Source organism: Papio anubis, unplaced genomic scaffold (assembly GCF_008728515.1).
Source record: "Papio anubis isolate 15944 unplaced genomic scaffold, Panubis1.0 scaffold450, whole genome shotgun sequence".
Taxonomy (NCBI): Eukaryota; Metazoa; Chordata; class Mammalia; order Primates; family Cercopithecidae; genus Papio; species Papio anubis.
The window spans coordinates 37681-62443 of NW_022164679.1; the positions used below are offsets into that span (position 1 = coordinate 37681).

General features: G+C 51.3%; 1 protein-coding gene across 2 annotated transcripts; it reads right to left on the reverse strand.

Moving 5' to 3' along the window:
- Nucleotides 1-603: 603 nt before the first annotated feature.
- Nucleotides 604-23870, reverse strand: SERINC2 (serine incorporator 2). Of its 2 annotated transcripts, none has more exons than XM_003891478.2 (10): nucleotides 23682-23870; nucleotides 12881-13042; nucleotides 11543-11733; nucleotides 11017-11096; nucleotides 10520-10657; nucleotides 9579-9748; nucleotides 7327-7417; nucleotides 6859-7000; nucleotides 2095-2316; nucleotides 604-1224 (listed from the first exon to the last, which is right to left on the reverse strand). In XM_003891478.2, the coding sequence occupies exons 1-10, from the start codon at nucleotides 23718-23720 to the stop codon at nucleotides 1089-1091; spliced, it is 1371 nt and encodes a 456-aa protein (XP_003891527.2). In that variant the 5' UTR covers nucleotides 23721-23870; the 3' UTR covers nucleotides 604-1088. The 2 variants fall into 2 exon arrangements, with proteins under 2 accessions (XP_003891527.2, XP_009201792.2); XM_009203528.4 differs by lacking the exon at nucleotides 23682-23870 and adding an exon at nucleotides 20883-23352.
- Nucleotides 23871-24763: the final 893 nt, after the last annotated feature.

Below are 24763 nucleotides of genomic sequence, written 5' to 3' on the forward strand. Positions count from 1 at the left end.
GCATCGTTCCCAATGAATGGCCCAGGGAAGAGAAGGACCCATCTGGAGCTGGACAGCAGCCCCACGGCTTCCGTGGTACAGAGGGATTGGGGCCAGCCTGGCTAACTCAAGAGCTCCTCCCCACGGCACCCCAAGGCCTGGGGTTTGACTCACCAGGGCAGGTACCAAAGGTGGTAATGATTCCAGGCAGGTCAGAGGTGGGCAGGACCTTGAGGCAGGCCCTGGTGAGAGGGGCCCTGAAGACCACCTTCTGGCCCTGTCATCGCCCCCTCCACGCCCCGTGACTCGCTCTCACTGCTCTCCCTCGGATGATCAGATGGTTGGGCAGCCTCCTGCTGGCCCCACTGCCTCCAGGGTCTCCTTTTCTGACCACCAGACACACCCCTTTCCCAAAACCCTGGTTTGCCCCTCCTTCCTCACTGGCCCCCTCCCCTCAGGCGCTCCATGACCCAGAAGACAGAGCCCAGGCCATTCTGTCTGCCTTTGAGGCTCCTCCTGGTCTGGCCCTGATGTCCCAGCCTCCTCTGCCCTAACATTCCATTCCCAAACCCCACACCGGCCCCCATGCAGTGGGGCTCCATGCTGAGGGTGAGGGGCACAGAACATGGTACACGCACTGGCTTGTTTATTAGACAAAGTCTTAGAGACACAGTAAGGCACGAAGTCCAGGAAGGGGGCAGGGTCCCCTGGGGGATGTGACCAGGAACACCATGGCCTCAGTGCCGGATGCCTCACTGTGGTGGGAGCTCTCTGCCCTCCAGCGGCTCTGAGCGGCTGTCTCCAGCAGCCTGGCTCCCATGGAGCCTGAGGACAAGGGAGCCCTTTCATCCCGAGACGCTGAGTATGGGCAACAGGGGGGAGGGGAAGGAAGAGGCAGCTCCACCACGTGGGTGTGGCAGGGGGATGGGGCTCCTCGGACCCTGAAGGCACTAAGACTAGAGGGCCTGGCTCAGGGGCAGGTCCTGGAGCTGGGGCAGCAGTGGGGGCTCAGCCTGGCTGATTGGTGCAGGGAGGGGGCAGGTTGGCTGTCACTGAGCTGAGAGGCACCAGGTGGCAGGAGGCACCAGGTGGCAGGCTGTGAGGCTGCCTCAACTGAAGTCGCGGTTGCGCAGGAGGAGTGGGGCTACCAGGGTCCACAGGTAGAGGAGCAGCCCCGCCCAGCTGGCACAGATCTTCACCCACACGGCGGTCCACGTGCTGATCATCTTCCGGGTCTCGCCCGGCCTGGAACACACCATCTTCCCCATGAGCCCGGTGCCCAGTCTGGTGACTTCCGTCTTGGCCCCTGGCCTTATGACCCAGTTGTGACCCCGGACTTCAACTCTCGCTCTTCCACTGTAACTCCAATCCGTCTCTGACATTTTTAACACCTGGCCTTGTGACCGTGGACAGAGCTCCTGACCTCGACTCCCATCTTGAGTCCAGTGTTAGTCCGTGAGATCGTGACCTGCCTCCTGGTCTCCAACTTTGTGATCCTAATTCTGGGACCTCAATCCTAGCCTCTGAACTTCAGACCCTGGAGCTCCTGACCTTAGTCCTGACTGTTACCCTTGATTCTGACCTTTGATCCTGTAACTTAAGAGTAGCTCCTGACCTCATTACCGTCATTTAGCTCCTTGACCCTGCCACTTCAATCCTGGCTTTATGGCCTCCTACTATCAATTTTAACTTTAACCAAATGACCAAATTTTTGACACTAAATGACCACAATCCCAGCCCTAGAACCTCATGACTTCTATCCTTGACTTGTAACTTTGGTTCTGAACTCCACATCCTCATCCTAACCTTCCAACCATGAAGCCCAAATCTGACCCCATGACCCCTGATTTTTAAACCCCACCTGCCCTGCACAGGCCCAGCCCCAGCTGCTGTGCCTTCCCCGGTTCAGTCTCCTAGTGAAGGTGCGGGAGCTGAGCAGATGAAGGCACTGGTGGGGAAACTGGAGCAGGGAAGGGGCAGGCTCTATGGAGGGTCCTCAATACACACCCCCACCCCCAAGCCTTAAGCAGACATCAGGAAAACCCAGTGAGGAGAGATGTGTGGACCTGCACCCCGCACCCCTGGGTTCTGTCCATGCCCCACTGGGTTACGCACTTGTACCAGTTGGTGAGCGTCATCATGATGTGCAGTGAGGCCAGCACCAGGCAGAAGTGGAAGAAGGAGTAGCTGTAGGTGACGCCGTCCTGCTCGTTGTCAAAGGCCCGGCCCTCACAGGCCGCCACCTGCTGCTGCTGCTGCTGTGTGGCCTCTAGCATAGGTGGGCCCTCCTCGGTCTGCATCAGGCTGTTCACCTGCCGGTGGTCTGAGGAGCGCAGACTGCAGGGGAGGGAGGAAGGTGGGCAAATAGATAGCCCTGGCGTTGGTCATAACACTGGACGCAAATGGTCCCAGAGCCTCGGAGGCCAGCGACCCGGTTACTGGGCCTGGGAGTTAACAAACTGCTTTGCCTCTCAACTCTACCCCTACCCCCACTCCCATTTTCTGTGTGACCTTGAGCAAAACAATTAACCTCTCTGAGCCTCTGATTCCTTGTCTGTAAAATAAGGGATAATCGTACCTCCTCTAGAGGGCTGCTGGGGGGACTAGATGGGATAATGATGTAAGGTCTCTAGCATAGTGTTTGGCACAGAATATAAATTCAATCAACAGTCACTGTTGTTAGGATTGTGCCTTTGCCATTTCCATAAACACGTATCGAGTACCTAATACTACAAAGCACCATACCAGGTACTACATCCATTAAGAATGTTAATAATTAATCACACTCGTTTGCCATTAATTTTAAGTTTCCGTTTTATTAGTGTCAGGTGGTTTTACCAATGACCTCCCTTCCCTTCGTGCTTACACTAAAAAAAAGAACAGCAGTAATGATTGTATGTCATGCTTTCTGCGATAAGCCTTGATGTTTTTAACAGAATTTGATAGTTTGAGACATAAAAATTTTTGAAAAACCAACTCCCATTTCCAAAAAAAGTGAAAAGAAGGAGAGCTGGATTCTAGTCCCACCACACCAGCAAATTGAGAAATCACCCCTTGCTGTGCATCAGTGCATCCCTACCCAACCTACCTTACCCCATTCACTCCTACCTCCACCCACATAACTTTATCTACTTCCTCGTTTACTCGTATATAATTTCGAGTTCCACTTTGGTTTCACTTACCACTCATATACTTATTCACTATCTACCTTATTCACTTATTTACCTTGGAAGCAACTACTCGTATTCACTTTCTCTACTCCTGCTTCTACCTTATATACTTCCTTATCTACCTTACACACTCCTTTCATCTATCTACCTTATTCACTTACCGTCATTCCTTTGCTATACACTCAACATCTTACTCACCACTTTTACTTGCACTTATCTACCTTTTCTTCCGCTTTATCGCATCATGATATTCACTCCTTTCTACTCTGTTTACTCTATATACTTATTCCTTCCTGTTTACTCCTATACACTTATCAATTTTGCAATTCACTCTGTTTCATTCTATCTACTCTGTATTTACCTTGTTAAGTATTCTATCTTACTCCTATTTACCCATAATACATTCTATCTATCTTATCTAACTTATCTACCTTAACTATCTTATTCTTGGCCTAATGCACATTTGCCTTAATAATTTTAAATTCAATTTCTAACTACTTTATCTACTCATTTCATTTTACATTAATTCGTATTCAATTTAATTCAATTCTACTTACCTTACATTACCTACCTAATTTACGCATCGAATATTCATACCTTTGGTCAATACCTTATTCACTCCATTCACTTTACATTACCTTACATTAATTCTACTTCTAATTTTACATACCTTTATCTACTTTACCTACTTCTATCTTACTCAATTACCAATTTTATCTACTACTTCTATCTATAATTTTCATATGTTACCTTACCTACCTTATCTTACTTCCCTTCTATCTCAATTCTACATTAATTTTAATAATGGTACTTTACTCTAATTTATTCACTTTGCTAATAATTTTGGTTTTACTCATGTATCTAATTACTTCACCTTATTCACTTTAATGTAATTTATCTACTTTTATCTACCTTTACTACTTCCTATATACGCTTCTATCTACCTTTTAATTCATTTCCTATATACATAATTGTATTCAATTTTATTCTACTTTATCTACTTTACATATTTTACATAATTTTATTCATCGTAATTACCTTACATACTTTATTCTCCATCTTGGCTTACTAATTTATCTACTCTTTACTTCTAATTTTATTTGCATTTCCATTTCATTTTGCTATTAATTTTAATACTTTTACCTTATTCCATCGCATTTTAATTTTACTTCATCGGTCTATCTAATTTCTACTTACCTTGGCTACTTACTAATACCTTACATAATAATTCTATTCACTTTTACTTGCCTTGTATATATTACTTTTACTTCAATTTATCTACTCTGTTCCATTTTACTCTAATTTATCTACTCACTTACGGTTTTGGCTATTACTATTATTCACTTTTGCACCGCTTTAATACCTTCCTTTTGTTATCTTACCTTTCTAATTACTCTTATTCAATTTTATCTATCTTGGTCATTTGGCCTTATCTAATTTTACTAATTTTATTCATTTTACTACCTTATCTACTTTTACATACTTATTCATCTTCTACCTACCCTATGTACCAAATACCATATGGATATCTCATGCATGAGCCCAGATTGGGTGGTCCTGGCCCTCATGGGTTACATATGCTTCTTTGCTGCCTGTGCTGTAAGAACCATGCTAAGAACAGACCTGTGCCCTGGGCTCTCAGCAGTGCATGTGCCAGGGAGCTGTGGGTGTGGAAGCGGCAGGAAAAACAGCTGTGCCAGGTCAGGAAGGGGAAGGGACAAAGAACCAGGGGCAGGGAAAGATTTCCAAGCTCCTCAGCCACCAGCCACCGTGTGCTCATGGCCTCCTCCCTGGGTCTCAGTTTCCCTATCTGTAAAATCAAGGTAATCAGGCCAGGAGTGGTCCACTCCTGTAATCCAAATACTTTGGTAGGCAGATTGCTAGGGCCAGGAGTTAAAGGCCATCCTGGGAAACATAGTGTCTCTACAAAAGAAAAAAAAAAAAAAGTTTTTTAAGTAGCCAGGCATGGTGGTATGCACCTGTAGTCTCAGCGACTCAGGAGGCTAAGGTGGGAGGATCACTTGAGCCCAGGAGTTTGAGGCGACAGTGAGCTGTGATCGTGCCATTGCACTCCAGCCTGGGTGACAGGAAGACCCTGTCTCAAAAAGAAAAGGGAGAGGAGTGGGGAGGGGAGGGGAGGGGAGGGAAAGGTAGAGGAGAGGACACAGAGGTAATTCAAGCCTTTCCAGCTTGAAAAGGAATCAAATGTGACAAAGAAGACACATGTTTATGAACTGTACAGAACTGACTTAGAGAAAATGTTTTGAAAAAGGCCAAAACAGAACAAAATGTGAAAGAGTCTTAAAATGATCTAGCCCAGGGGCCTGGAGGCAGGGGTGCTGTTGGAACTGGGATGGATGGATGGGGGAAGATCAGGGGAGCAGAGCCAAGATTCCCTCTAGAGTTAAAGGCAGATGGAAAGTGGCGCCTGGAGAAATGCAGGGTCACAGGGAAGCAAACTCAGGGTCTGCCAGATGCAGTGTAAACAATAATTAAACCTAATCTTATGATCTAGTGACTCATAAGAACAGCCACCCACAGCTACCTAGTTGTGCAAATGTTCACAATATTATGTTCATACTAATATACAAATGTTCACAATATTATGCAAATGTTCACAATAATATGCAACACTTAATCTGGCAAATTCCTAGGCTCAAGCAATCCTCCCACCTCAGCCTCTTCAGTCACTGGAACTACAAGGTGCACACCACCATGTCTGACTAATTACAAAACTTTTTTTTTCTAGAGACACTATGTTGCCTAGGCTGGCCTTAAACTCCTGGGCCCAAGCAATCCTCCTGCTTCAGCGTGGCAAAGTTCTTGGATTACAAATAACTTACTACTTGCCAAGTTCCTTTCTAAGTGTTTTTGTTTTGTTTTGTTAATTTTTAAAAAAAAGACAGGGTCTCACTATGTTGCCCAGGCTGGTCTCAATCTCCTGGGCCCAAGAGATCCTCCCACTTTGGCCTCCCAAAGTGCTGTGAGCCACCACGCCTGGCCCCTTTATATGTGTTTTACACATACTGATTCATCTATAGCCCTTCAACAATCCAATGAGGGAGGTACTATTTTTATCTCTATTTTACAGACAAGGAAATTGAGGCTAGAGAGGTTAAGTGACTTGCCCAGGATCACATAGCCAGTAAGTGGCAATGCTAGGCTCAAATGCAGGCAGTCTGGCTGCAGAGTCCACACGGATAAACACCTACTAAGATGTTAAGCCCTTTGAAAAGAGCCGCTATGTGACCTTCAGCATGAGCTGCCTTGTCACAGGGGAGCGTGTTGGGTCACAGACACATCCACTACAATGGAGGTTGTCATCCTCTTCTTACTGAGGAGGAAACAGGAGCTCAGAAAGGTTTAGCCACTTACCCCAAGCCACACAGCAGGTGAGAAACAGTCCCTGGATCCACCGACCCCAGTCCATGCTCCTTCCCTGACCCCACAGCTGTCTGTGCCCAACTGAACTGGCCCAGTATGCAGGAAAGGGCCATGAGCCAGGAGGCAAGGTCACGCCCACCTCTGTTGCCCATTCATGCCATGCCCTCTGAGGGACTCAGTTTCTCCTCCCGCACAATGCAAGAGTGGGACACATTGAATTCGAAGAGCACCTTCCAGCTTGGTATCCTGGCTCCCACACCCTCCCCTCACTCTGGCTCAGCGCCCCCAATCATGATCCTTCCCCAGAATCCAGACCTGGCCATACCTGATGAAGAGGGTGCACAGGAGGAAGATGATGAGGCCCACAATGCTCGGGGCATCCCACCACTGGGTCTCATAGCCCTCAGGGCCTGCCATGACCGTCTCATTGCCCAGCTGGGTTGGCAAGTGGGGGTTGCATTTCTGTTCTGGGGATGAGAGCACAATCACCCTCAGTCCATGTAGGCCAGGCCTAGGTAGCCAAGTGGCCCTGAGGATGGCTAGAGAGCCACCCCAATAGACAGACAGATGCACAGCCAACCACCCCACTCCCAGCAACAGAGTGCTCAGCAGTCACAAGGGCAGAGAGACAACTCAGGAACAGACGGGCCCTCCCATCTCATGGGAGGACTGAGTCTCAGAATGGGCTGGAGCAGGGATGTCCCTGTCACTTGTGAGGGTCCCCAGCCCCACAGCAGGCCGATGCTGACCCAGGAACGAGGCCAGGCCTCCTTGAGCCTGGGCCCATACTCACCAGGGACACTGGATAGGGCTGACCAGGTGACAAACATGGTATAGAGGGTGATGACTGAGGCCTGCAGCAGACCCGAGTTGGGCTGGGCGTCCTGGCAAGAGTCGTTCACTGATAAGATCCCTGCCGGACCAGAGACACCCCACCCCACCCAGCCCACTCACACCAGCCAAGGGACCTCAGAAGCTCCCACCCACCTAGGATACCCCACCACACCCCACTTAGGGAAAACACCAGCCAGGCCACCTACCACCCACCTCACTAACCAAAGGCTGAGTCCTAATTCTTCTTTCTCTTAACACCCCTCAGATTACCCGCCCTCCTCCCCTGCTGAAAACCCATCTCATCACACTCTGAATTCCTTCATCTCTGCCTGGCCCGCTGCCCGGCCCCTCCCTGCTCTCTGTCTGGAGAGTCTGCCCAGCCTCTCCCACTGCAGGGCCTTTGCCCTCGCTGTGCCCTCCCTCTGACATATTCCTTCCCAGCATCTCCGCACAGGCAGCCTCTCTTCAGTATTCAGACAGGACTCCCATGGAGCCCTAGGAACCCTGACTACAGCAGCCCTGTAACTGCCAGCCACCTACCTTTCAGCCCACACCCTCTCTCATGTTCCACATTGCACATATTACCCAAAATCACCTCACTGGGCCTAGTCCCCTGTTGCCTGTCCTTCCCCACCCCTCACCACACATGCACTTAAAAACATGGACCTAAACTCTGTGATTAAGAGCACAGGCGGCTGGGCATGGCAGCTCATGCCTGTAATCCCAGCGCTTTGGGAGGCTGAGGCGGGCAGATTGTTTGAAACCAGAAGTTCAGAAGTTCAAGACCAGCCTGGCCAACATGGCAAGACCCTGTCTACTAAAGATACAAAAATTAGCTGGGTGTGGTGGCAGGCACCTGTAATCCAAGTTACTTGGGAGGCTGAGGCATGAGAATCACTTGAACCTGGGAGGCGGAGGTTGGTGGCAGTGAGCCAAGATCACACCACTGAACTCCAGCCTAAGTGACAGGCAAGATTCTGTCTCAAAAAACCAAAAACAAAAAAAATTTTAGGCCAGGTGTGGTGGCTCATGCCTGTAATCCCAGCACTTTGGGAGGCTGAGGTGGGCAGATCACTGGTTACTTGGGAGGCTGAAGCACGAGAATCGCTTGAACCTGGGAGGCAGAGGTTGCAGTGAGCCAAGATTACACCACTGCACTCCAGCCTGGACAACAGAGCCAGTGTCTCCAAAAAAAAAAAAAAAGAAAAGAAAAGAAAAAGAAAAAAGAAAACCAGAGCACAGACTCTGAAGCCAGTCCGCCTGGGTTCGAATCCCAGTTCCCCATGTGACCTTGGCTAGGCCTCTTCTCTAAGCCTTTGTTTCCTCACCTGTAAAGTGAGGATGAGGATGGCGTGAGGATCAAATAACAAGTCCGAGGCCACTAACTACTGGCTATCATCATTATTGCTTCTTCCCTTCCTCACAGCCATATCTCCAACATCTAGAAGAGGGCCTGGTACACAGAAGTGCTCGAGAGGTATTTGCTGCATAAATACTGATTGCTGTGTGACCTGGGATACAGATATTACCTTCTCTGGGCTTCAACTTTTCTTCCTGGGAAATGAGAGTCTGACCAGAAGGGAGGTTCCTAGCCTTTCTGCTAAAGACCCCCGAAGACTACCTAAGCCCCCTGAAGCTGCTGGTGTGCTGAGATCTCAAACCGCAAAGCACCACTGGACTCACAAGGGGCTCCAGCGGTACTTTCTGAAGAACACGCAGTTCCTCTGGGAGCTCCTGCCCACTATTCCAGATGGTCTTGGATTGGAAATGTGAAATTGCACCTTCCTACGCTACTTCCAGAGGTGTCTAGGAATCATCACCCAGGGACTCCCTGTAATGTTCTACTGATTTGCATAAAAACAAAAATGACAACAATAATAACTACAATAATAGCTAATGTCTGAGGGAAATCTACAGGCCAGGCATGGAGTGTTTACAAATAGGATCTCAATCCTGAGAATAACTCCAACAGTAGGTCTTATTATCTCCATTTTATATTTGAGAGGCAGAGAGAGGTTAGGGCACCTCCTAAAGACACCCAGCATGAAGCCATGAGAGCCTGTCTGTAACCTGGGGAGGCTGACCTGGGAGCCCACACACTCAGGCCAAGCCTCTGTGATGACAGCCCTAGCCCCAGGACCCGGGTTCCTATAAGAAGTCCCACCCACCAAGAGGCTGGGCCTCAAGCCGGGGAGGGACAGGCAGGCTAACCTGGACCTTGGGCAGGACAGCAGCAATGGACACGCAGACACAGAAGGTGAGGTTGAGACTGATGAAGACCTTGCCCTCGTGGCAGCCGCTGGGCTCAGTGTAGTAGATGAACATCAGCACCACGGCCGCGATTGACAGCAAGTAGAAGAGGAGAGTGAAGAAGAGGAGGCCTGGGCCAGAGGGGTAGTGAGAGGGTAGGCGTGGGGTGGGGCAGGAGGAATAAGCACTCCCACTCCTTCAAGGGGCCTTGTTGGCAGCTCTCCCCCTCTCCAGCTCTCGGTTTCCCCATCTGAAGAATGACGTCACTGCCTTTCACCAACACCTTTGTGAGTCATTGCCCCACCCTGAGCTAACATGGTTCACCTGCTACCTTGTAATAAGGGAACTGTGACAATAAATACAATGAACTCAAAACAGTCTTGCAAAAACTGAACCAGGTACAGAGCGGTCTGCTGTTGACCCGCCCTCCCTGTCCAAGAGAGACTGGCAAGTTTAGGGAGATGTGGAAACCAAACAGCGCCCAGGTGAGCCTTTCTCCTCATTGTGTTCAGAACTGAAAGAGAACCAGGGACTCACCCTGCTGCTGGGGTTTCAGGGACCAGGTGTCACTTGAAGTTCAGCCTGGGCACTACCAAAAGGGCTTCACACGCTGCTGGCTGTGCATGGCCCACCCTGCAGGAACCCCCAAACAAGACCCCTCCAAGGCCTCTCCAGGTCGGCTCTCCTCGGATCCCCCAGAAGTCACCCGGGATCAGCTGGCTACCCCATCTGCCTGAGACAATTAGAATCTTTCCCTAAGGCAGTGGCTGCTGGGGATGCCCCCCTGTTTTATCTAAAGTTTTATCTAAGTTTTATCTGCTTCAGAGACCCTCAATTTCTCAGGCGGCCCCAGCCCTGTCCAGGCTCAAGTCCCCGTACAGAGGCAGGGTGGCAGCACTGACCTGCGTACCAGGCGCGGGAGTCGCACTCCTCGGCCTTGCCCAGCCACCGCTGGTTCCAGGAGTGTGCAAAGTCGATGAGCAGCACCAGCTGGATGAGGATGAAGAGGAAGGAGCCCACGACGCCAAAGTAGAACCAGACTGGGTGGGGAGAGGCGAGTGAGGCAAGGAGAGTCCCTCTCTCACATCTACTCATTCAACAAGTGTTTCTGCTATGCCCTGCATTGGGGACACTGAGAAGAACAGAGTCCCTGCCCTCAGGCAGCCCCTAGCTATGCACAGAGGGAAGGATATGGGTCATGGCAAGGCAGCTCCCCCTACCCCTGGGTTGCACAAAGGCCGTGTGGCCAGGCACCACAGTGCTGTCTCATGGAGTAAGGACCCAGCCAGCAGCCTGGGGTCCGTGTGTCCCAGCAAAGAGCAGTTCCACCACATTCCCCCAACCTGCTGCCCTGCCTCCCTCCCCAGAGCCCCCCATGCCTCCTGCCAAGCCCGCCTACTGTTGGAGAAGGAGCCGTCAGGGATGTAGAAGGCACCCACGGTGAGGCCCACCAGGATCAGGAACTTAAAGAACCAAAACCTATGGAAAGGGTGAGGGATGGACCAGGAAGCTGAGTGCAGGCAGGGAAACTGGAAGCCAGACTGGGCCTGGCCCCAGAGCCCCCTCCCACAAAAAGCAGGTGCTGGGAGGGGTGAGGATAGGCTGTCTGATGGTCTGATGGGCACAGGAAGTCTCTCCTGGCCCTGGAAAAAATGCTAAAGGGCAGGAGGAAGGACCAAGCAGCGGTGAGGGTGGTCACCCAGGTCCAGCCCCAGCTGTGTCACTGAAGTGCTGCAGGGCCTGAGGCTTGCTGCCACCCTTTCTGAGCCTTACTCTTCATCTGAGAAATGGATATAACTCAGAGTTGTTCTGCATGCTGTGGCTCCTGACTCTAAGGGTGGGGTCTGCAGATCCCTGAACAGGCAGAGGAGCAGGCAAGGCACTGGGGTAAGGTCCCAGGGTGCAGGCAGGGACCCCTCTCTCACCCATTCTGGATGGCAGCCCGGGGGTCCCGGCTGCTGCTCACGCAGAGCATGACCAGGGTGAAAAAGAAGAAGAAGGCTGCCGTGGCGAAGCACATGCGGTAGACAGCGCGGTAGCCAAGCAGGGAGCCACAGTCGATGTGGCCCTGCAGGACGGTGGGGATCCCAGCCCCCTCCTCACACACCCAGGGCAGCTGTGGAGACAGACAGAGCAGCATCAAGGCCCCACCCCACACAGAACCCTGGCAGCTCCCTTTATAAACCAAAGCCCTGATCTCCAAGGCTGGCCAGGAAAGAGGCTTTCCCAGCAGGGGCTGGACCAGGCAGGGAGGGGAGCCCCCCACCTCTGTCTCCACTGCCTCCACCTCCATTCCTAGCCCTCTCTGGGGCTGAAGCCCTGGGAGGCAGCTCCCCAATTACATCGTTAATGTTTATTTCCCATAGCCTCAGTAACTATGGTGCTGTCTAAAGCAGGGGTTCCCGCCGGGCGTGGTGGCTCACGCCTATAATCCCAGCACTTTGGGAAGCCGAGGTGGGCAGATCACGAGGTCAGGAAATCGAGACCATCCTGGCTCACATGGTGAAAGCCCGTCTCTACCAAAAATTTAAAAAAAAAAAAAATTAGCCGGGCTTGGTGGCGGGCGCCTGTAGTCCCAGCTACTTAGGAGGCTGAGGCAGGAGAATGGCGTCAACCCAAGAGGCGGAGCTTCCAGTGAGATCGCGCCAACGCACTCCAGCCTGGGTGACAGAACGAGACTCCATCTCAATCAATCAATCAATCAATCAATCAAGCAGGGGTTCCCAAAGTGTTCTCCACCCACCACCTATATCAGAACCACCTGAGATGCTTGGGAAAACAGAGATTCTGAGGCCCCTCCCCCATGGAATAGAGCCTCAAGGTGGGGTCTGAGAACCTGCATTTCTACCAGCTCCTCAGGGAGTCTCATCTTTATATAAACTAAAATGTGTATAAGGCATGCATGGTGATGCCCACGTCCCCCTGGGTCTGTGCTTGGCTGTAAAACACTGAGACGAAGGGAAGAGTTAGGAGCCCCAACCTGGGCTTGAGCACTAGGCGGGAGAAAAGCATCCACTAGGCCAGTGTCCAGGGGGCCAATAATGATTAATAAGACTTTCCAAGGAGACTGTGGCCTAAGAGAAAGAAGAATCCCCACAAGAGGCTCAAGCCCTCCTCCCCTCATTTCCAACCTCAAATCATCAGTGCACCCAAACACCCTGCCTCCTCTTCTGGATGAGCTGTGACCCCAAGCCTGGACCCTCTATCCTGGAGCCACTGAGGCCCCTCACTGGAGGCCGCCCCGCCACCCCTGGGGCACTCACCTTGTAGAGCTGACTCTCCACGCCTGGGCTCAGCATAATGATGGACACCAGCACCCCCAGGAAGAGGAAGAACGTGAAGATGAGGCGGCTCACGGTGGAGTTGCGACTGGCAGGGCAGCAGCTGCACAGGATGCAGGGGGCAGAGCCGCAGAGGCAGGACGCCTGCAAGACAGCACTGTCACTCTCCCCTCTCCTCTTCACTGCCCAAGCGCGCACCTCCCACCACCTGCCCAGAGGTCAGCGGATCTGTGCTGCGCTAGGCAGGAGCACACTGTTCCCCAGACACCAGCCCATTGAACTTCAGGTCCGAGAGGGAGGCTGGGTCATATAGGGCTACACAGCCAGTAACCACAGAACCCAGACTCAAACCTGTCTATCTCAAGTGATACTGTGGCTTGAGAGAGAGAGCCAGCAGGTCACACTGTTTCTTATGGAGGGAGAGTGGTTTTAAAAAAAAAAAAATCACAAAGCCAGCCGTCACTAATTACCTTTGTGACCTTATACAAGTCACTCAACCTCTCTGTACCTCAGTGTCCTCTTCCGTAACATAGTGGTATGTACTCCTCACAAAGCAGTTGTGAGAATGAAATGGAAATTCCATATTGTAGCCCCCGTGGGCTCCCTTTCCCCTTCCCCACTTAATTTCCCCCCTCCCCGGGACTTCCTGCCGTCAGCGAGGCTTTATGTTTTGTCAGCCTCCGCTTTCCAGCAGGGCAGGAATTTTTGTGTTTTGTTCATTGTAATATTCCTAGAAATTGGAACAGTGCCTGTCACACAGCAGGAGCTTACAGGCTATCTGTTGAAGGAATGTGAAGTGTTTAGCATGGTACCAGTCACATGTTAAGACCTCAGAAAACAGCAAGTGCATAATAAACATCAGTCGGATGAACGGAATGATTTTCGGCTCTGAGGCTATACCAGCACTAGACAGCAGGTGGCGGTCTAACCCTTTCCCTCTCCAGGGTCCTTTGCCCCAGTTGCGGTCAGCCCTTCCCCTGGGCTGGCTGAAATCATTCAGGGGCTGGTGATGCCACACTATGCCACACCTGAAAAGGAGACTCTCCCTCCTGGGAGCCCAGTCCACAGCCCAGCCTTTGAGGAAACAAGCCCCACATCCAGATACCTCTGATAAACTTTATCTTCCCCTAAACAGCCCCTACTCCTCACTCAGGGATTTAAGAGCCTAGAGAGCAAGAGACATAGGCCCCGCCCTCCTGGAGCCTACACAAGCAGGAAAAACACTAAAATCGTGACTCACATCGTGACAAGTGCTAAGAAGGACGTGTGCCCACTGCCAGAAGAGTGCTAACGCGGCCTAGGTTTGATTGAGGGTGGCTTGTCAGGGAAGCCCTCCTTGAAGAAGTGACTTTTAAGCTGAGAGCAGGCCAGGCGCGGTGGCTCACACCTGCAATCCCAGCATTTTGGGAGGCCAAGGCAGGAGGATCGCTTGAGCCCAGGAGTTGGAGAATAGCCTGGGCAGCATAGCGAGACCGGATATTTTAAAAAGAAGGTTTTTCTTGTTTGCTTTTGTTTTGTTGTTATTGTTGTTTGAGATAGGGTCTTGCCCTGTCACCCAGGCCGGAGTGCAGTGGCACAATCTCAGCTCACTACAACCTTTGCCTCCTAGGCTGAAGCCATCCTCCCACCTCAGCTTCCTGAGTAACTGGGACTACAAGCACACACCACCATGCCTGGTTAATTTTTGTATTTTTTGTAGAGATGGAGTTTCACCACGTTGCCCAGACTGGTCTCAAACTCCTGGGCTCAAGCAATCTGCCCACTCAGCCTCCCAAAGTGCTAGGATTACAGGCATGAGCCACTGCACCTGGCCTTTTAGAAAGAAATATTTTTAAATAAAATAATAATCTGAGAGCAGAGGGATGAGGAGACACTGCCAGACCAAAGGGAGGAAAGAAAGTTTCAGACAGGTGGCTTTGGGGTGGGTAGGGGCTGGGCATTTGAGGAATAGAAAGAAGGCCCTTGTGGCCAAAGCTTGGTGTGCAGACAGTCAGCGGTGAGTATGAGGTTAGACAGGCTGGCAAGGCCAGACCACATAGGCACCAGCAGTCAGGAACAGGACCCTGGTTTTCATCCTAAGAGCAGTGGGCACCCACTCGAGGGGCTGGAGCCAAGGGTCAGGAATTGAAAGATGAGCTTTGAAGAGAGCAGGCTGGCAGGGGCCCCTTGCTCCTCACAGACCTCCACCCGTCTTTCTGGACTGGTCACAAGGCACACAGCACGCCCTGCTGGGGGGTATCTGCCTCCCTTCCTACTCTCCCCCAGACTAGAAATGCTCCTAGCCTATCTCTCGCTCACACAGATGCTAAACAAAATGCTTTGGAAATGAAACTATTCCTCATGGTTTAAATCAAAACAGTCTACCTGTCCAGCAACTTCTGGTTACATCTTGCAGCTGCCACCCCAAGACCTGCCTCCTATCCGTGGCTGTTTTGGTGGGTGAGAGGATAAGAAATGCCTGAAAAATGTTTTATAGCCATAAAGCAGTGGTCCCAAACCTTTCTGGCACCAGGAACCAGTTTCAGGGAAGACACATTTCCACAGATGGCAGCAGGGGTGCTGGCAGGGGGCAAATATGGTTTTGGGATGATATTATTCCACCTCTGATCATCAGGCATTAGATTCTCATAAGGAGCACGCAATTTAGATCCCTAGAATGCACAGTTCACAACAGGGTTCGCACTCCTATAAGAATCTAAAGCTGCCACTGATCTGACAGGAGGCAGAGCTCAGGCAGTAATGCTTGTTCACCTGCTGTTCACTTCCTGCTGTGTGGCCCAGTTCTTAACAGGCCATGGATAGATACTGGTCCATGGCCCAGGGGTTGGGGACCCCTGCTATAAAGAACATTCTGGTTATCAGATAGAGCGGGTTATTAGTTCCATTTTATAGATGTGGAAATTGAGACCAGAGGGGCTAAGAGACTTACCAGAGGCCACACAGCAAGTTGATAACAGCACTGAGATTCAAGTAGTATTAGTGACAGCTGCCATTTACAGAGGGTTACTCAGTCTCAGGCTCTCTAATAAGCACTTTATCTACATTAAGCTTCACTGATGCTATGAATTTTGTGGTAACTTCCCATTTTCAAATGAGAAAACTGAGACAGATAGGTGGCATGACCAAGGTCACACAGCAAGTAGGCTGAGGAGCTGGGATGCAAATTCAGATCTGTGTGCACCAAGGGCCAGGCTCTGCCTATAGGACTACGCTGGTTCCCAGCTTGCTAATTCACTGATGGTCATCTCATTTAATTTAAATACATTCCAGTGATGAAAAAACAAAAAAGCAACACACACACACACACAAACCCCAAGACCAGAAAACCAAGGGAGGCCAGTGGGTACTGATTCAGGAGCCAGGTGCCCAGGTGCCCAGGTGCCCCGTCAGGTCCTGACTCTGGCTTGTTACCATTTAATTTCAATTTGAGACATCTAAGACACGAGAAAGCTGTTCCGCTTTCAGAGCGCTTGGCCTTTCAGTTTGCTCTGGTTCTTAAAGATCAAACCTCCAGGTGTTCCTGATGCCTGAAACCTCAGGATTTCCAAGGGCCTGATCAGCAGTCAGAGAGACCAGGTCAAAGAGAAAAACACACACTGCTTCCAGAGCATCCTTGGAAATGTTCATCCACCTTGGTGCATTCACTCCACCCCGGAATGGTTCCTACAAGAACCTCTTCCATTTGACCAAAATGTCATTTTATATATATTTAAATCTCTTCCTACAGAAATGCCAGACCATGGGAGTGAGGGTAGATGTGTGCACATATACACAAACACACGGAAATTCATTGTGGCACTGATCATAATAGGAAAATAATAGGGGAAAAATTGTTTTTGAGGCAGGGTCTCGTTCTGTCACCCAGACTAAAGTGTAGTGGTGCCATCTCAGTTCACTGCAACCTCCACCTCTGGGGCTCAAGCAATCCTCCCACCTCAGCCTCCCGAGTAGCTGGGACCATAGGCACCAGCCACCATGCCCAGCTAATTTTTGTTTTTGGTTTCTTGGTTTTTGTTTCAAGAAAGGGTCTGGCTCTGTCACCCAGGCTGGAGTGTAGTGGTGTGATCTCAGCTCACTGAAGCCTCAACCTCCTGGGCTCCAAAGTGGCCCTCCACTTCTGGATATCTATCCTCCGACCTCAGCCTCCCAAGCAGCTGGGACCACAGGCATGCACCACCACAACTGGCTAATTTTTGTATTTTTTGGTGGAGACAGGGTTTTCTCATGTTGACCAGGCTGGTCTCGAACTCCTGGGCTCAAGGAATCCTCCCACCTTGGCCTTCCAAAGTGCTGGGATTATAGGCATGAGCTACCATGCCTGGCCACTAGGGGAAAATTGAAAATAACAAAACACCCATCAATACACCATGGTACTCCATAAAACGGACATCTCTGCTGAATGGGGCAAATATGTAGGTAAATTAAATGTATATAAATTGTATATAATTAATTGTATATAAATAATACTTGTATATAAATAATACTTCAATTAAGTTAAATTTACAAATATAAAGATTTTATATAAAGAAAAAAATAAGTTTTAGGTTTTGTGAGCCTACTGGAGTCTCAAGAAACTACAAATAACCTAAATGTCTAACACCTGGGGACAGCTGTGGCCCTTTCACTCCATGGAATGCTACAGAGCCAGAAAGACGGAGTCCCTGGCTCCAGAGCAACATGGAATAAGGCTTGTGATGCAGCGTGAAAGGAAGGCAGACTGGAAAACGGTTCCCACACTACGATTCCAACCACTCCCCTCTTCCTGCAGATGCGCTCAAGGGCAGCAACGGAAAAGCCCCAGAACACTTACAGTGGCTGAATCTTAGCACCAGCCCAGGTTCTCAGAACGAAGAACTCAGAATTTAAGAAGCCCCGGGCCTTAGAGTCTTACAGCTGCAAGGTTCCTTGGCATTCAACGAATCCATTCTCTTTCCAATGAAGAACCACACAGAAAGCATCTGGCCATGCTCTGCTGCTTGCACACTGCCAGTGACAAGGAGCTCACTACCTCCCAAGGCAAGGCAGGTAGCTCTGGGGCCGTGAGTGGTTTGGCATTATGTGAACAGTCTGTCACTGAGTCATTCACATTGTCTCCTGGTTGTCCTTAGAGTCAGGGACAGAAGTTCTTAGAACCACTCATGGGGTGCTGGGTGGGGAGAGGAGGCAGCTGAGGGCTGGATGACAGTTTTGAATTTTTCTATTTAAAACAAACTGGCCGTCTGGGCATGGTGGTTCATGCCTGTAATCCCAGCACTTTGAAAAGCCAACATGGGCAGATTACTTGAGGTCAGGAGTTTGAGACCATCCCGCCAACATGGTGAAACCTTATCTCTACTAAAGACACAAAAATTAGCCAGGCATGGTGACAGGCACTTGTAATCCCAGCTACTCAGGAGGTTGAGGCAGGAGACTTGCTTGAACCCAGGAGGCGGAAGTTGCAGTGAGCTGAATCACACCATTGCACTCCAGCCTGGGTGACAGAGCAAGAACTTGTCTCAAAAAATAAAATAAAATAAAATAAAATATAAAACAAAGTGCCCCTCCACTTCTGGATATATATCCAAAAGAAATGAAGCAGGGACTCACATATTTACACACCCATGTTCATAGCAGAATTATTCACAGTAGCCACAAGGTGAAAACAAGCTAAATGTCCATTGGTGGATGAGATGAATGGATAAACAAAATGTGGTATATCCATACCCATACAATGGAATATTATTTGTTCTTAAAAAAGAATGAGGCTGGCCATGGAGGCTCACGCCTGCAATCCCAGCACTTCGGGAGGCCAAGGCAGGTGGATCACCTGAGGTCAGGAGTTTGAGAGCAGCCTGGCCAACATGGTGAAACCCTATCTCTACTAAAAATACAAAAAAATTAGCCAGGCATGGTGGTGCATGCCTGTAGTCCCAGCTACTCGGGAGGCTGAGGCAAGAGAATTGCCTGAACCCGGGAGGTGGAAGTTGCAGTGAGCCAAGATTGCACCACTGCACTCCAGCCTGGGTAACAGAGCAGGACTCCGTCTCCAAAGAAAAAAAAAAAAAAAAGGAATGAAATTTTGACACATGCTATAACATGGATAAACCCTCAAGGCATTATGCTAAGTGAAATAAGCCAGACATCAAAGAACAAATATTGTATGACTCCACTTAGATGGAGAGAGTAGCCAAACTCAGCGAGAAAAGCAGTGAGTGAATTGGTGGTTATGAGGGGCTGCGGAGTTACTGTTTAGTGGGAGTTTCAGTCTGGCAATACGAAAAAGTTCTGTAGAAGGATGGTGCTGATGGTTGCAAAACAGTATCAGTGTACTTAATGCTACACTTAAAAATTGTTAAAATGGTACATTTTACATTATGCATCTTTTACCTCAATTTTTTTTAAGGGAGGGGGCAGGGAGTTTTCAAAGAAGAGCAGGAAGAGGGGAAAGGGTATTCCCAGCAAAGAGAATGACACGTGCAGAGCTACAGGGACACTGTATTTTCAGGGCAGCTGAAAGGGTGAGAAAACCTGCAGAGGTCATGGAAATGGTGGCCAATGTCCCTGTATGCCATGCCAGGGAGTCTGGACTTCACCCTGAAAGCAACAGGGAATGATTGCGAAAGAAGAGGAATGGCAGCAAATTTGCATTGTAGAAATCTCACTTTGACCACAAAAAGACAGGCCACGGGGTGGTGTGTGGTACCTTTGGGGGAAGGGAAGAGTCAGAGGCTGTTGTCAGTAATCCAGATGAGGGATGACAGTAAGAAGATGTCCTGGAGTTACTGTGTGCCTACTGTGTGCTGGCACTACTCCTTCTGACAATGCCATTCATTCGGGATTTATTTTTTATTACGGTTGTATTTATTAGATCTCCATTTTAATATACGTGTCTTCTAAAATAAATTACCAGCCGGGTGTGGTGGCTCATGCCTGTAATCCCAGCACTTTGGGAGGCCAAGGCTGGTGGATAACTTGAGGTCAGGAGTTCGAGACCAGCCTGGCCAACATGGTGAAACCCCGTCTCTATTAAAAACACAAAAATTAGCTGGGCATGGTGGCACATGCCTGTAATCCCAGCTACTCGGGAGGTTGAGGCAGGAGAATCACTTGAACCTGGAGGCAGAGGTTGCAGTGAGCTGGAATGGTGCCACTGCACTCCAGTCTGGACAACAGAGCAAGACTTCATCTCAAAAAAATAAAGTAAAGTAAAATAAAATAACACACAAACTCCTTGAAGACTAAAATAAAAGGTTAAAAGAGTAAATTTTTAAACATATATTTCGTCACAATTTAAAAAATGCAAAACTGGCCCCAGCAAGCGTGCACCTTGCTGCTTTCACGAACAACTCCATAACTGGCTGAGCCGCCCCAGGGCTAGTCAAAACACAGCAGAGAAGAGGTCAGCCGGAAATGTCCCAAGGTGCACTTACTTCCCCCATGCAGTGCCAAGAATGCAGGTCCTAATGCTGGCTCTGCCACAACTTGTAGTCTGACCTCAAGCAAGTCTCTCCTCCCCTCCATGGGACTTAGTTTCCTCGTCTATAAAATGATCTCCTGGGGCAGGAGAGGACAGTGGCTCAGAGCCCAGGCTCTACAGTTAGGCAGCCCTGGGTCTCACTGGCTTCAGCACTTCCTTGCATGTAGTCTTGAGTCATATACCACTGCGGGGTGTTTATGGACTGGCCACTGCACACCAGCTTGGTGCTAACTATGCAGCTGTACTAACCTCAGTCCCATTTAATCCTCACAACAGGCTAAGGGGCAGACACCATTGTTCTCTCCACTTTACAGACAAGCGGATGGGCAAAGTGACTGCCCACAGTCACAGAGATGCGAAGAGGCAAAGCTAGAATCCGAGTCCAGTGGTCTGACCCAAAGGCCTTTCACACTCCCTAGGATGTACAAGACCCTCTTTGCAGACTGACCAAGTCATCATGTGCTGACTTGCCTGGTGGCCCCATCCCCTGTGGACCCATCTTACCTCCCCATCCAAAGCAGGACCCACCTTCAGCCCAGTTCACCTTCAGCCCAGTTCCAATGCTGAGAAGCACAATCAGAAGATGAGTCACACCTGGGAGGGTACAAAAGTCTTCCCCACTGACCCATGCATGCAAAAAAAGTCCCTCCTAAAGTTGCCCAGAAATGCCACATAGAACTTCACTCCTGTGCAGCAAGTCTTCACTGCAACAGGATGGTACTGGTGTCCAGAAGTGCCCAACTGCGCCACTTAATGCTGTGTGGCTGTGAAGAAGTCACCTTCACTCTCTGAGCCAGTTTCCTCATCTGTGAAACAGGAACAATATTAACTGACCCGGTGGGGTTGTTGTGAGGATTAAATGGAGATATATACACACACACACACACACACACACACACACTGCTCACTGCAGTGTGGGGCTTAGGCCACTGCTGGACAGCTCCATGCCACGAGTGTTGGGATAGTTATCTGTAAAATGGGCTAACAATTTCATAGGGTGGAGGAGGTGGGGAGAGCCAATGAGATGGCATGGTGAGGGGCTCGGAACAGTACCTGGCTCAGTAAATGTCAGAAGCCAGAACCTCAGTAAATGACGGAGGCCAGAACCCCAAGGGGATGGCACTGAAGGGAGGGCCAGGTCCCTTGCTGATATTACTCACTAAGTTACCTCCCAATTCTTCCCTGGACCAACTCTATGCCTCAGGCAGCCAGGACTTGGGGAAGGGAGGGAAGGTGTGGGCAGAAGCCTGGACCAGGAATCAGATGTTGACCCTAACTATGCAGTTCTCCATCCTTTCCCTGTGCAACCTTCGGCAAGTCAGCTAACTTCTCTGGGCCACAGCTTTCTCATCTGTAAACAGACAGTTTGAGCCAGCCTATCTGCTCTCAGCATTGTAGAATGCTGTGACTCAGAGACCAGCACTTGGCTTTGCATTGTCTCCAAATGGAATTCTCCACCCACCTTTCCTTGATGTTAGCAATAATTCCCACAGGGAGCACTTACGATGTGCCAGGAGCTGTGCCTCATCTCCTAACAGCATTGTGAGAAAGGTCCTGTTACTGTCAACTGCCAGATGGGGTGACCAAGGCACACAGGGCTGGCAGGCTGCCCCTCAACATCTCCACCGCCAGCCCAGCCCAGCAGGGCCTGTGCCTCACCAGGTGTAATCATAGCTCACTGCATCCTCCATCTCCTGGGCTCAAGTGATCCTCCTGCCTCAGGCTCCTGAGTAGCTGGGACTACAGGGTGCATGCCACCATGCCCACCTACCGCTTCTTCTAAGACCCCAGCCTCTCACTCTAAACCCATCCTCCCTTCTCTCCATCTGTTCTTCAAACTCCACTGACTCCCAACAGCCTGCTGGGAGCAACAGATGGAAATCAGGTCCACTGTGGAAGCTCTGCCTCCCTAACCAGGAAGCAAACCTTTGTGGGCAGAGACCTGGCCCAAACCTTGAATTCTTTGGGCTGGGAGGGATTTCAGGCACCAGCTTGATTCCTCCTCCCGCACACGCACACGCACGCACACACACACACGAAAAAAGGAGGCCTAGTGAGGCAAGAGGCTCTCTTGCCTCTCTGTTCTGTCTATGCTAATCTCATTCTCAGAAAATGGCTGTGAAGTAAATCTCTAGACCCCCAGCTCTCCCCTACAGCTCCTCCTCTCTCTCTCTCTCTCTCTCTCACACACACACACACACACACACACACACACACACACACACCCGTCAGGGACAAAGGAAAGCGAGTCCCGAGATTCAGCAGCCGCTGGAGCCCCTTCTCCCTCTCAGGGCCTCTTTGTGTGGGGCCAGAGGGGGAGGGGGCTGCCTGAATGAACCTCAGATTTAATGAGGGGAAGAGGGAAGGAGGGGGCCGGGGAAAGGGAGGGGAGAACGGGACTCCCAGCCGGGGTCTTGCTGGAGCCCCTCCCCTCTGTGGCTGCAGCCACAGAACAGAGGCTGGCCTCCCGCCAGGTCCCAAACCCGCGACCGGGCACTCCCCGCGCACACCTGAACCTCCCTCGATTCCTGCTGTCCCAACCCAGAGTTCTGCCCGGTGGTCCGTGACGACCTGCACCCTCCTCACTCGAGGGCAGCTAAGAAAGTCCGGGGCTCCCTCCCCTCCCATCCCAGTCTCCGCGCTGGGGCCCAGAGGGTCCGCGGCGAGCTGGGGAAGTGCCTGGGAGGCAGCGCGAGCCAGACTGAGGACGGCGGACGGGACCGCAGAGACTGAGGGACGGACGGACAGACGGACAGAAGACAGTAGACGGACAAAGACAGTCGGAGGAACGACGGACAGAGACACGAACCAGACAAATACGAAAGGACAGGCGGAGCCCGAGCGATAGGAACAGAATGACTGGCAGGCGGCCAGAGGGGCAGGGCAGGGCACTCGCCAGGAGGGACGGGGCCCGGCCGACCCACACACAGAACCAGGGGGTCGGGGACGGGGACAGAGGCCACCCCGACGACCGTCCCAAGTGGGGCGACGAGGGCCCACAGAGCTGCCCAGACCCCGGGCTCCAGATTCAATATCTCCAGGTCCCAGGAGGGCGCCCGCCGAGGGCACTCCCCTCCTGCCTGCGGAAACCCGAGCCGGGATCGCAGCTGCCCGGCGCCTGCCGGTCGGGACTGAGCAGGGGGACGCGGGCAGCGGGATCGGGGTGCCGAGTGAGGGTCCGGAGGGCGAGCAGGCGGGGCACTGGCCCAGAAAGACAAGTTTGCAGGAAGGAAAAAGAAGAAACTACTCGAAGCAGAACAGAAGAAAGTGAGGGCCCGCAGCAGGAACGGGCGGCGCGCGCGGGCGGGCGCCGGGGTTGGGACTCACGCAGCTGAGCAGGGAGCAGGCTCCCAGGCAGGCCCCCATGGCGGCGGCTCCAGGCTCCGGGCGCCCGGCGCTAGGCGCGGGGCGCGGACCTCGGGATCCGGGTGCCGGGCCAGGCCCCTCCTCGGTCCCGGCCCCGCCCCGGCCCCGCCCCAGCTACCGAAGCCGCTCGACGCTTTCCGGCGGCGCTCGGGGCCTCCCCAGACTCACCTGGGGCAGGTGCCCGGAAGGAGGGACCCTAGACAAAGGGGGCGGTCGGGGATTCCCGCGGCCACGCGAGCCGCGCAACCTGACCCAACCCTGGCCCGAGCTCGCATCCTGCTCCAAAGCGAGCATTCGCAAAGCGACCTCGGTTTGAGCCCGTGTGACCTTAGGCCACTGTCACCCTTGGGGACAGAAGCCAACAGGTGGTCACCGCTGACTCCTCAGTGCTTGGTGCAGAGCCTCTGCTTAATAAATAAGTGCTGAGGTTGAATGCTGAATGACTGGAAAAAGAAACTTCGGTAAGTCACTGCACCTCTCTGAGCCTCAGTTTCCCGGTCTGTAAAGTGAGGATACATACCTCATAGGATGGTTACAACACATGGTAGGTGCTTGACAAATGTAAGCCCCCATCGTCACTGTTTTCTTCTTCTTCTTTTTTAAGTGACAGGGTCTTGCTGTGTCACCCAGGCTGGAGTGCAGTGGTGCAATCATAGCACCTGGGCTCAAGTGATCCTCCTGCCTCAGGCTCCTGAGTAGCTGGGACTACAGGTGCATGCCACCATGCCCACCTACCGCTTCTTCTAAGACCCCAGGCTCTCACTCTAAACCCATCCTCCCTTCTCTCCATCTGCTCTTCAAACTCCACTGACACCCAACAGCCTGCCGGGAGCTACACACTCCCTACAGCCACCCCTGCTTGGTGGCTTATCACTCCCTAGGGATGCCCAAACTCTGGTCCCTAGCTAAGGGGGTCAGAAGGCCGGGAGGGGCGGCCACATTCCTGGCAGATGACTCTCCAGGGGTAGGTGTGAGAGACCCAGAAGTAGGGCTCTGTAATTACTCTCCCTTCACCCTTAGCCCTGTCCTCAGCCACCTCTGGA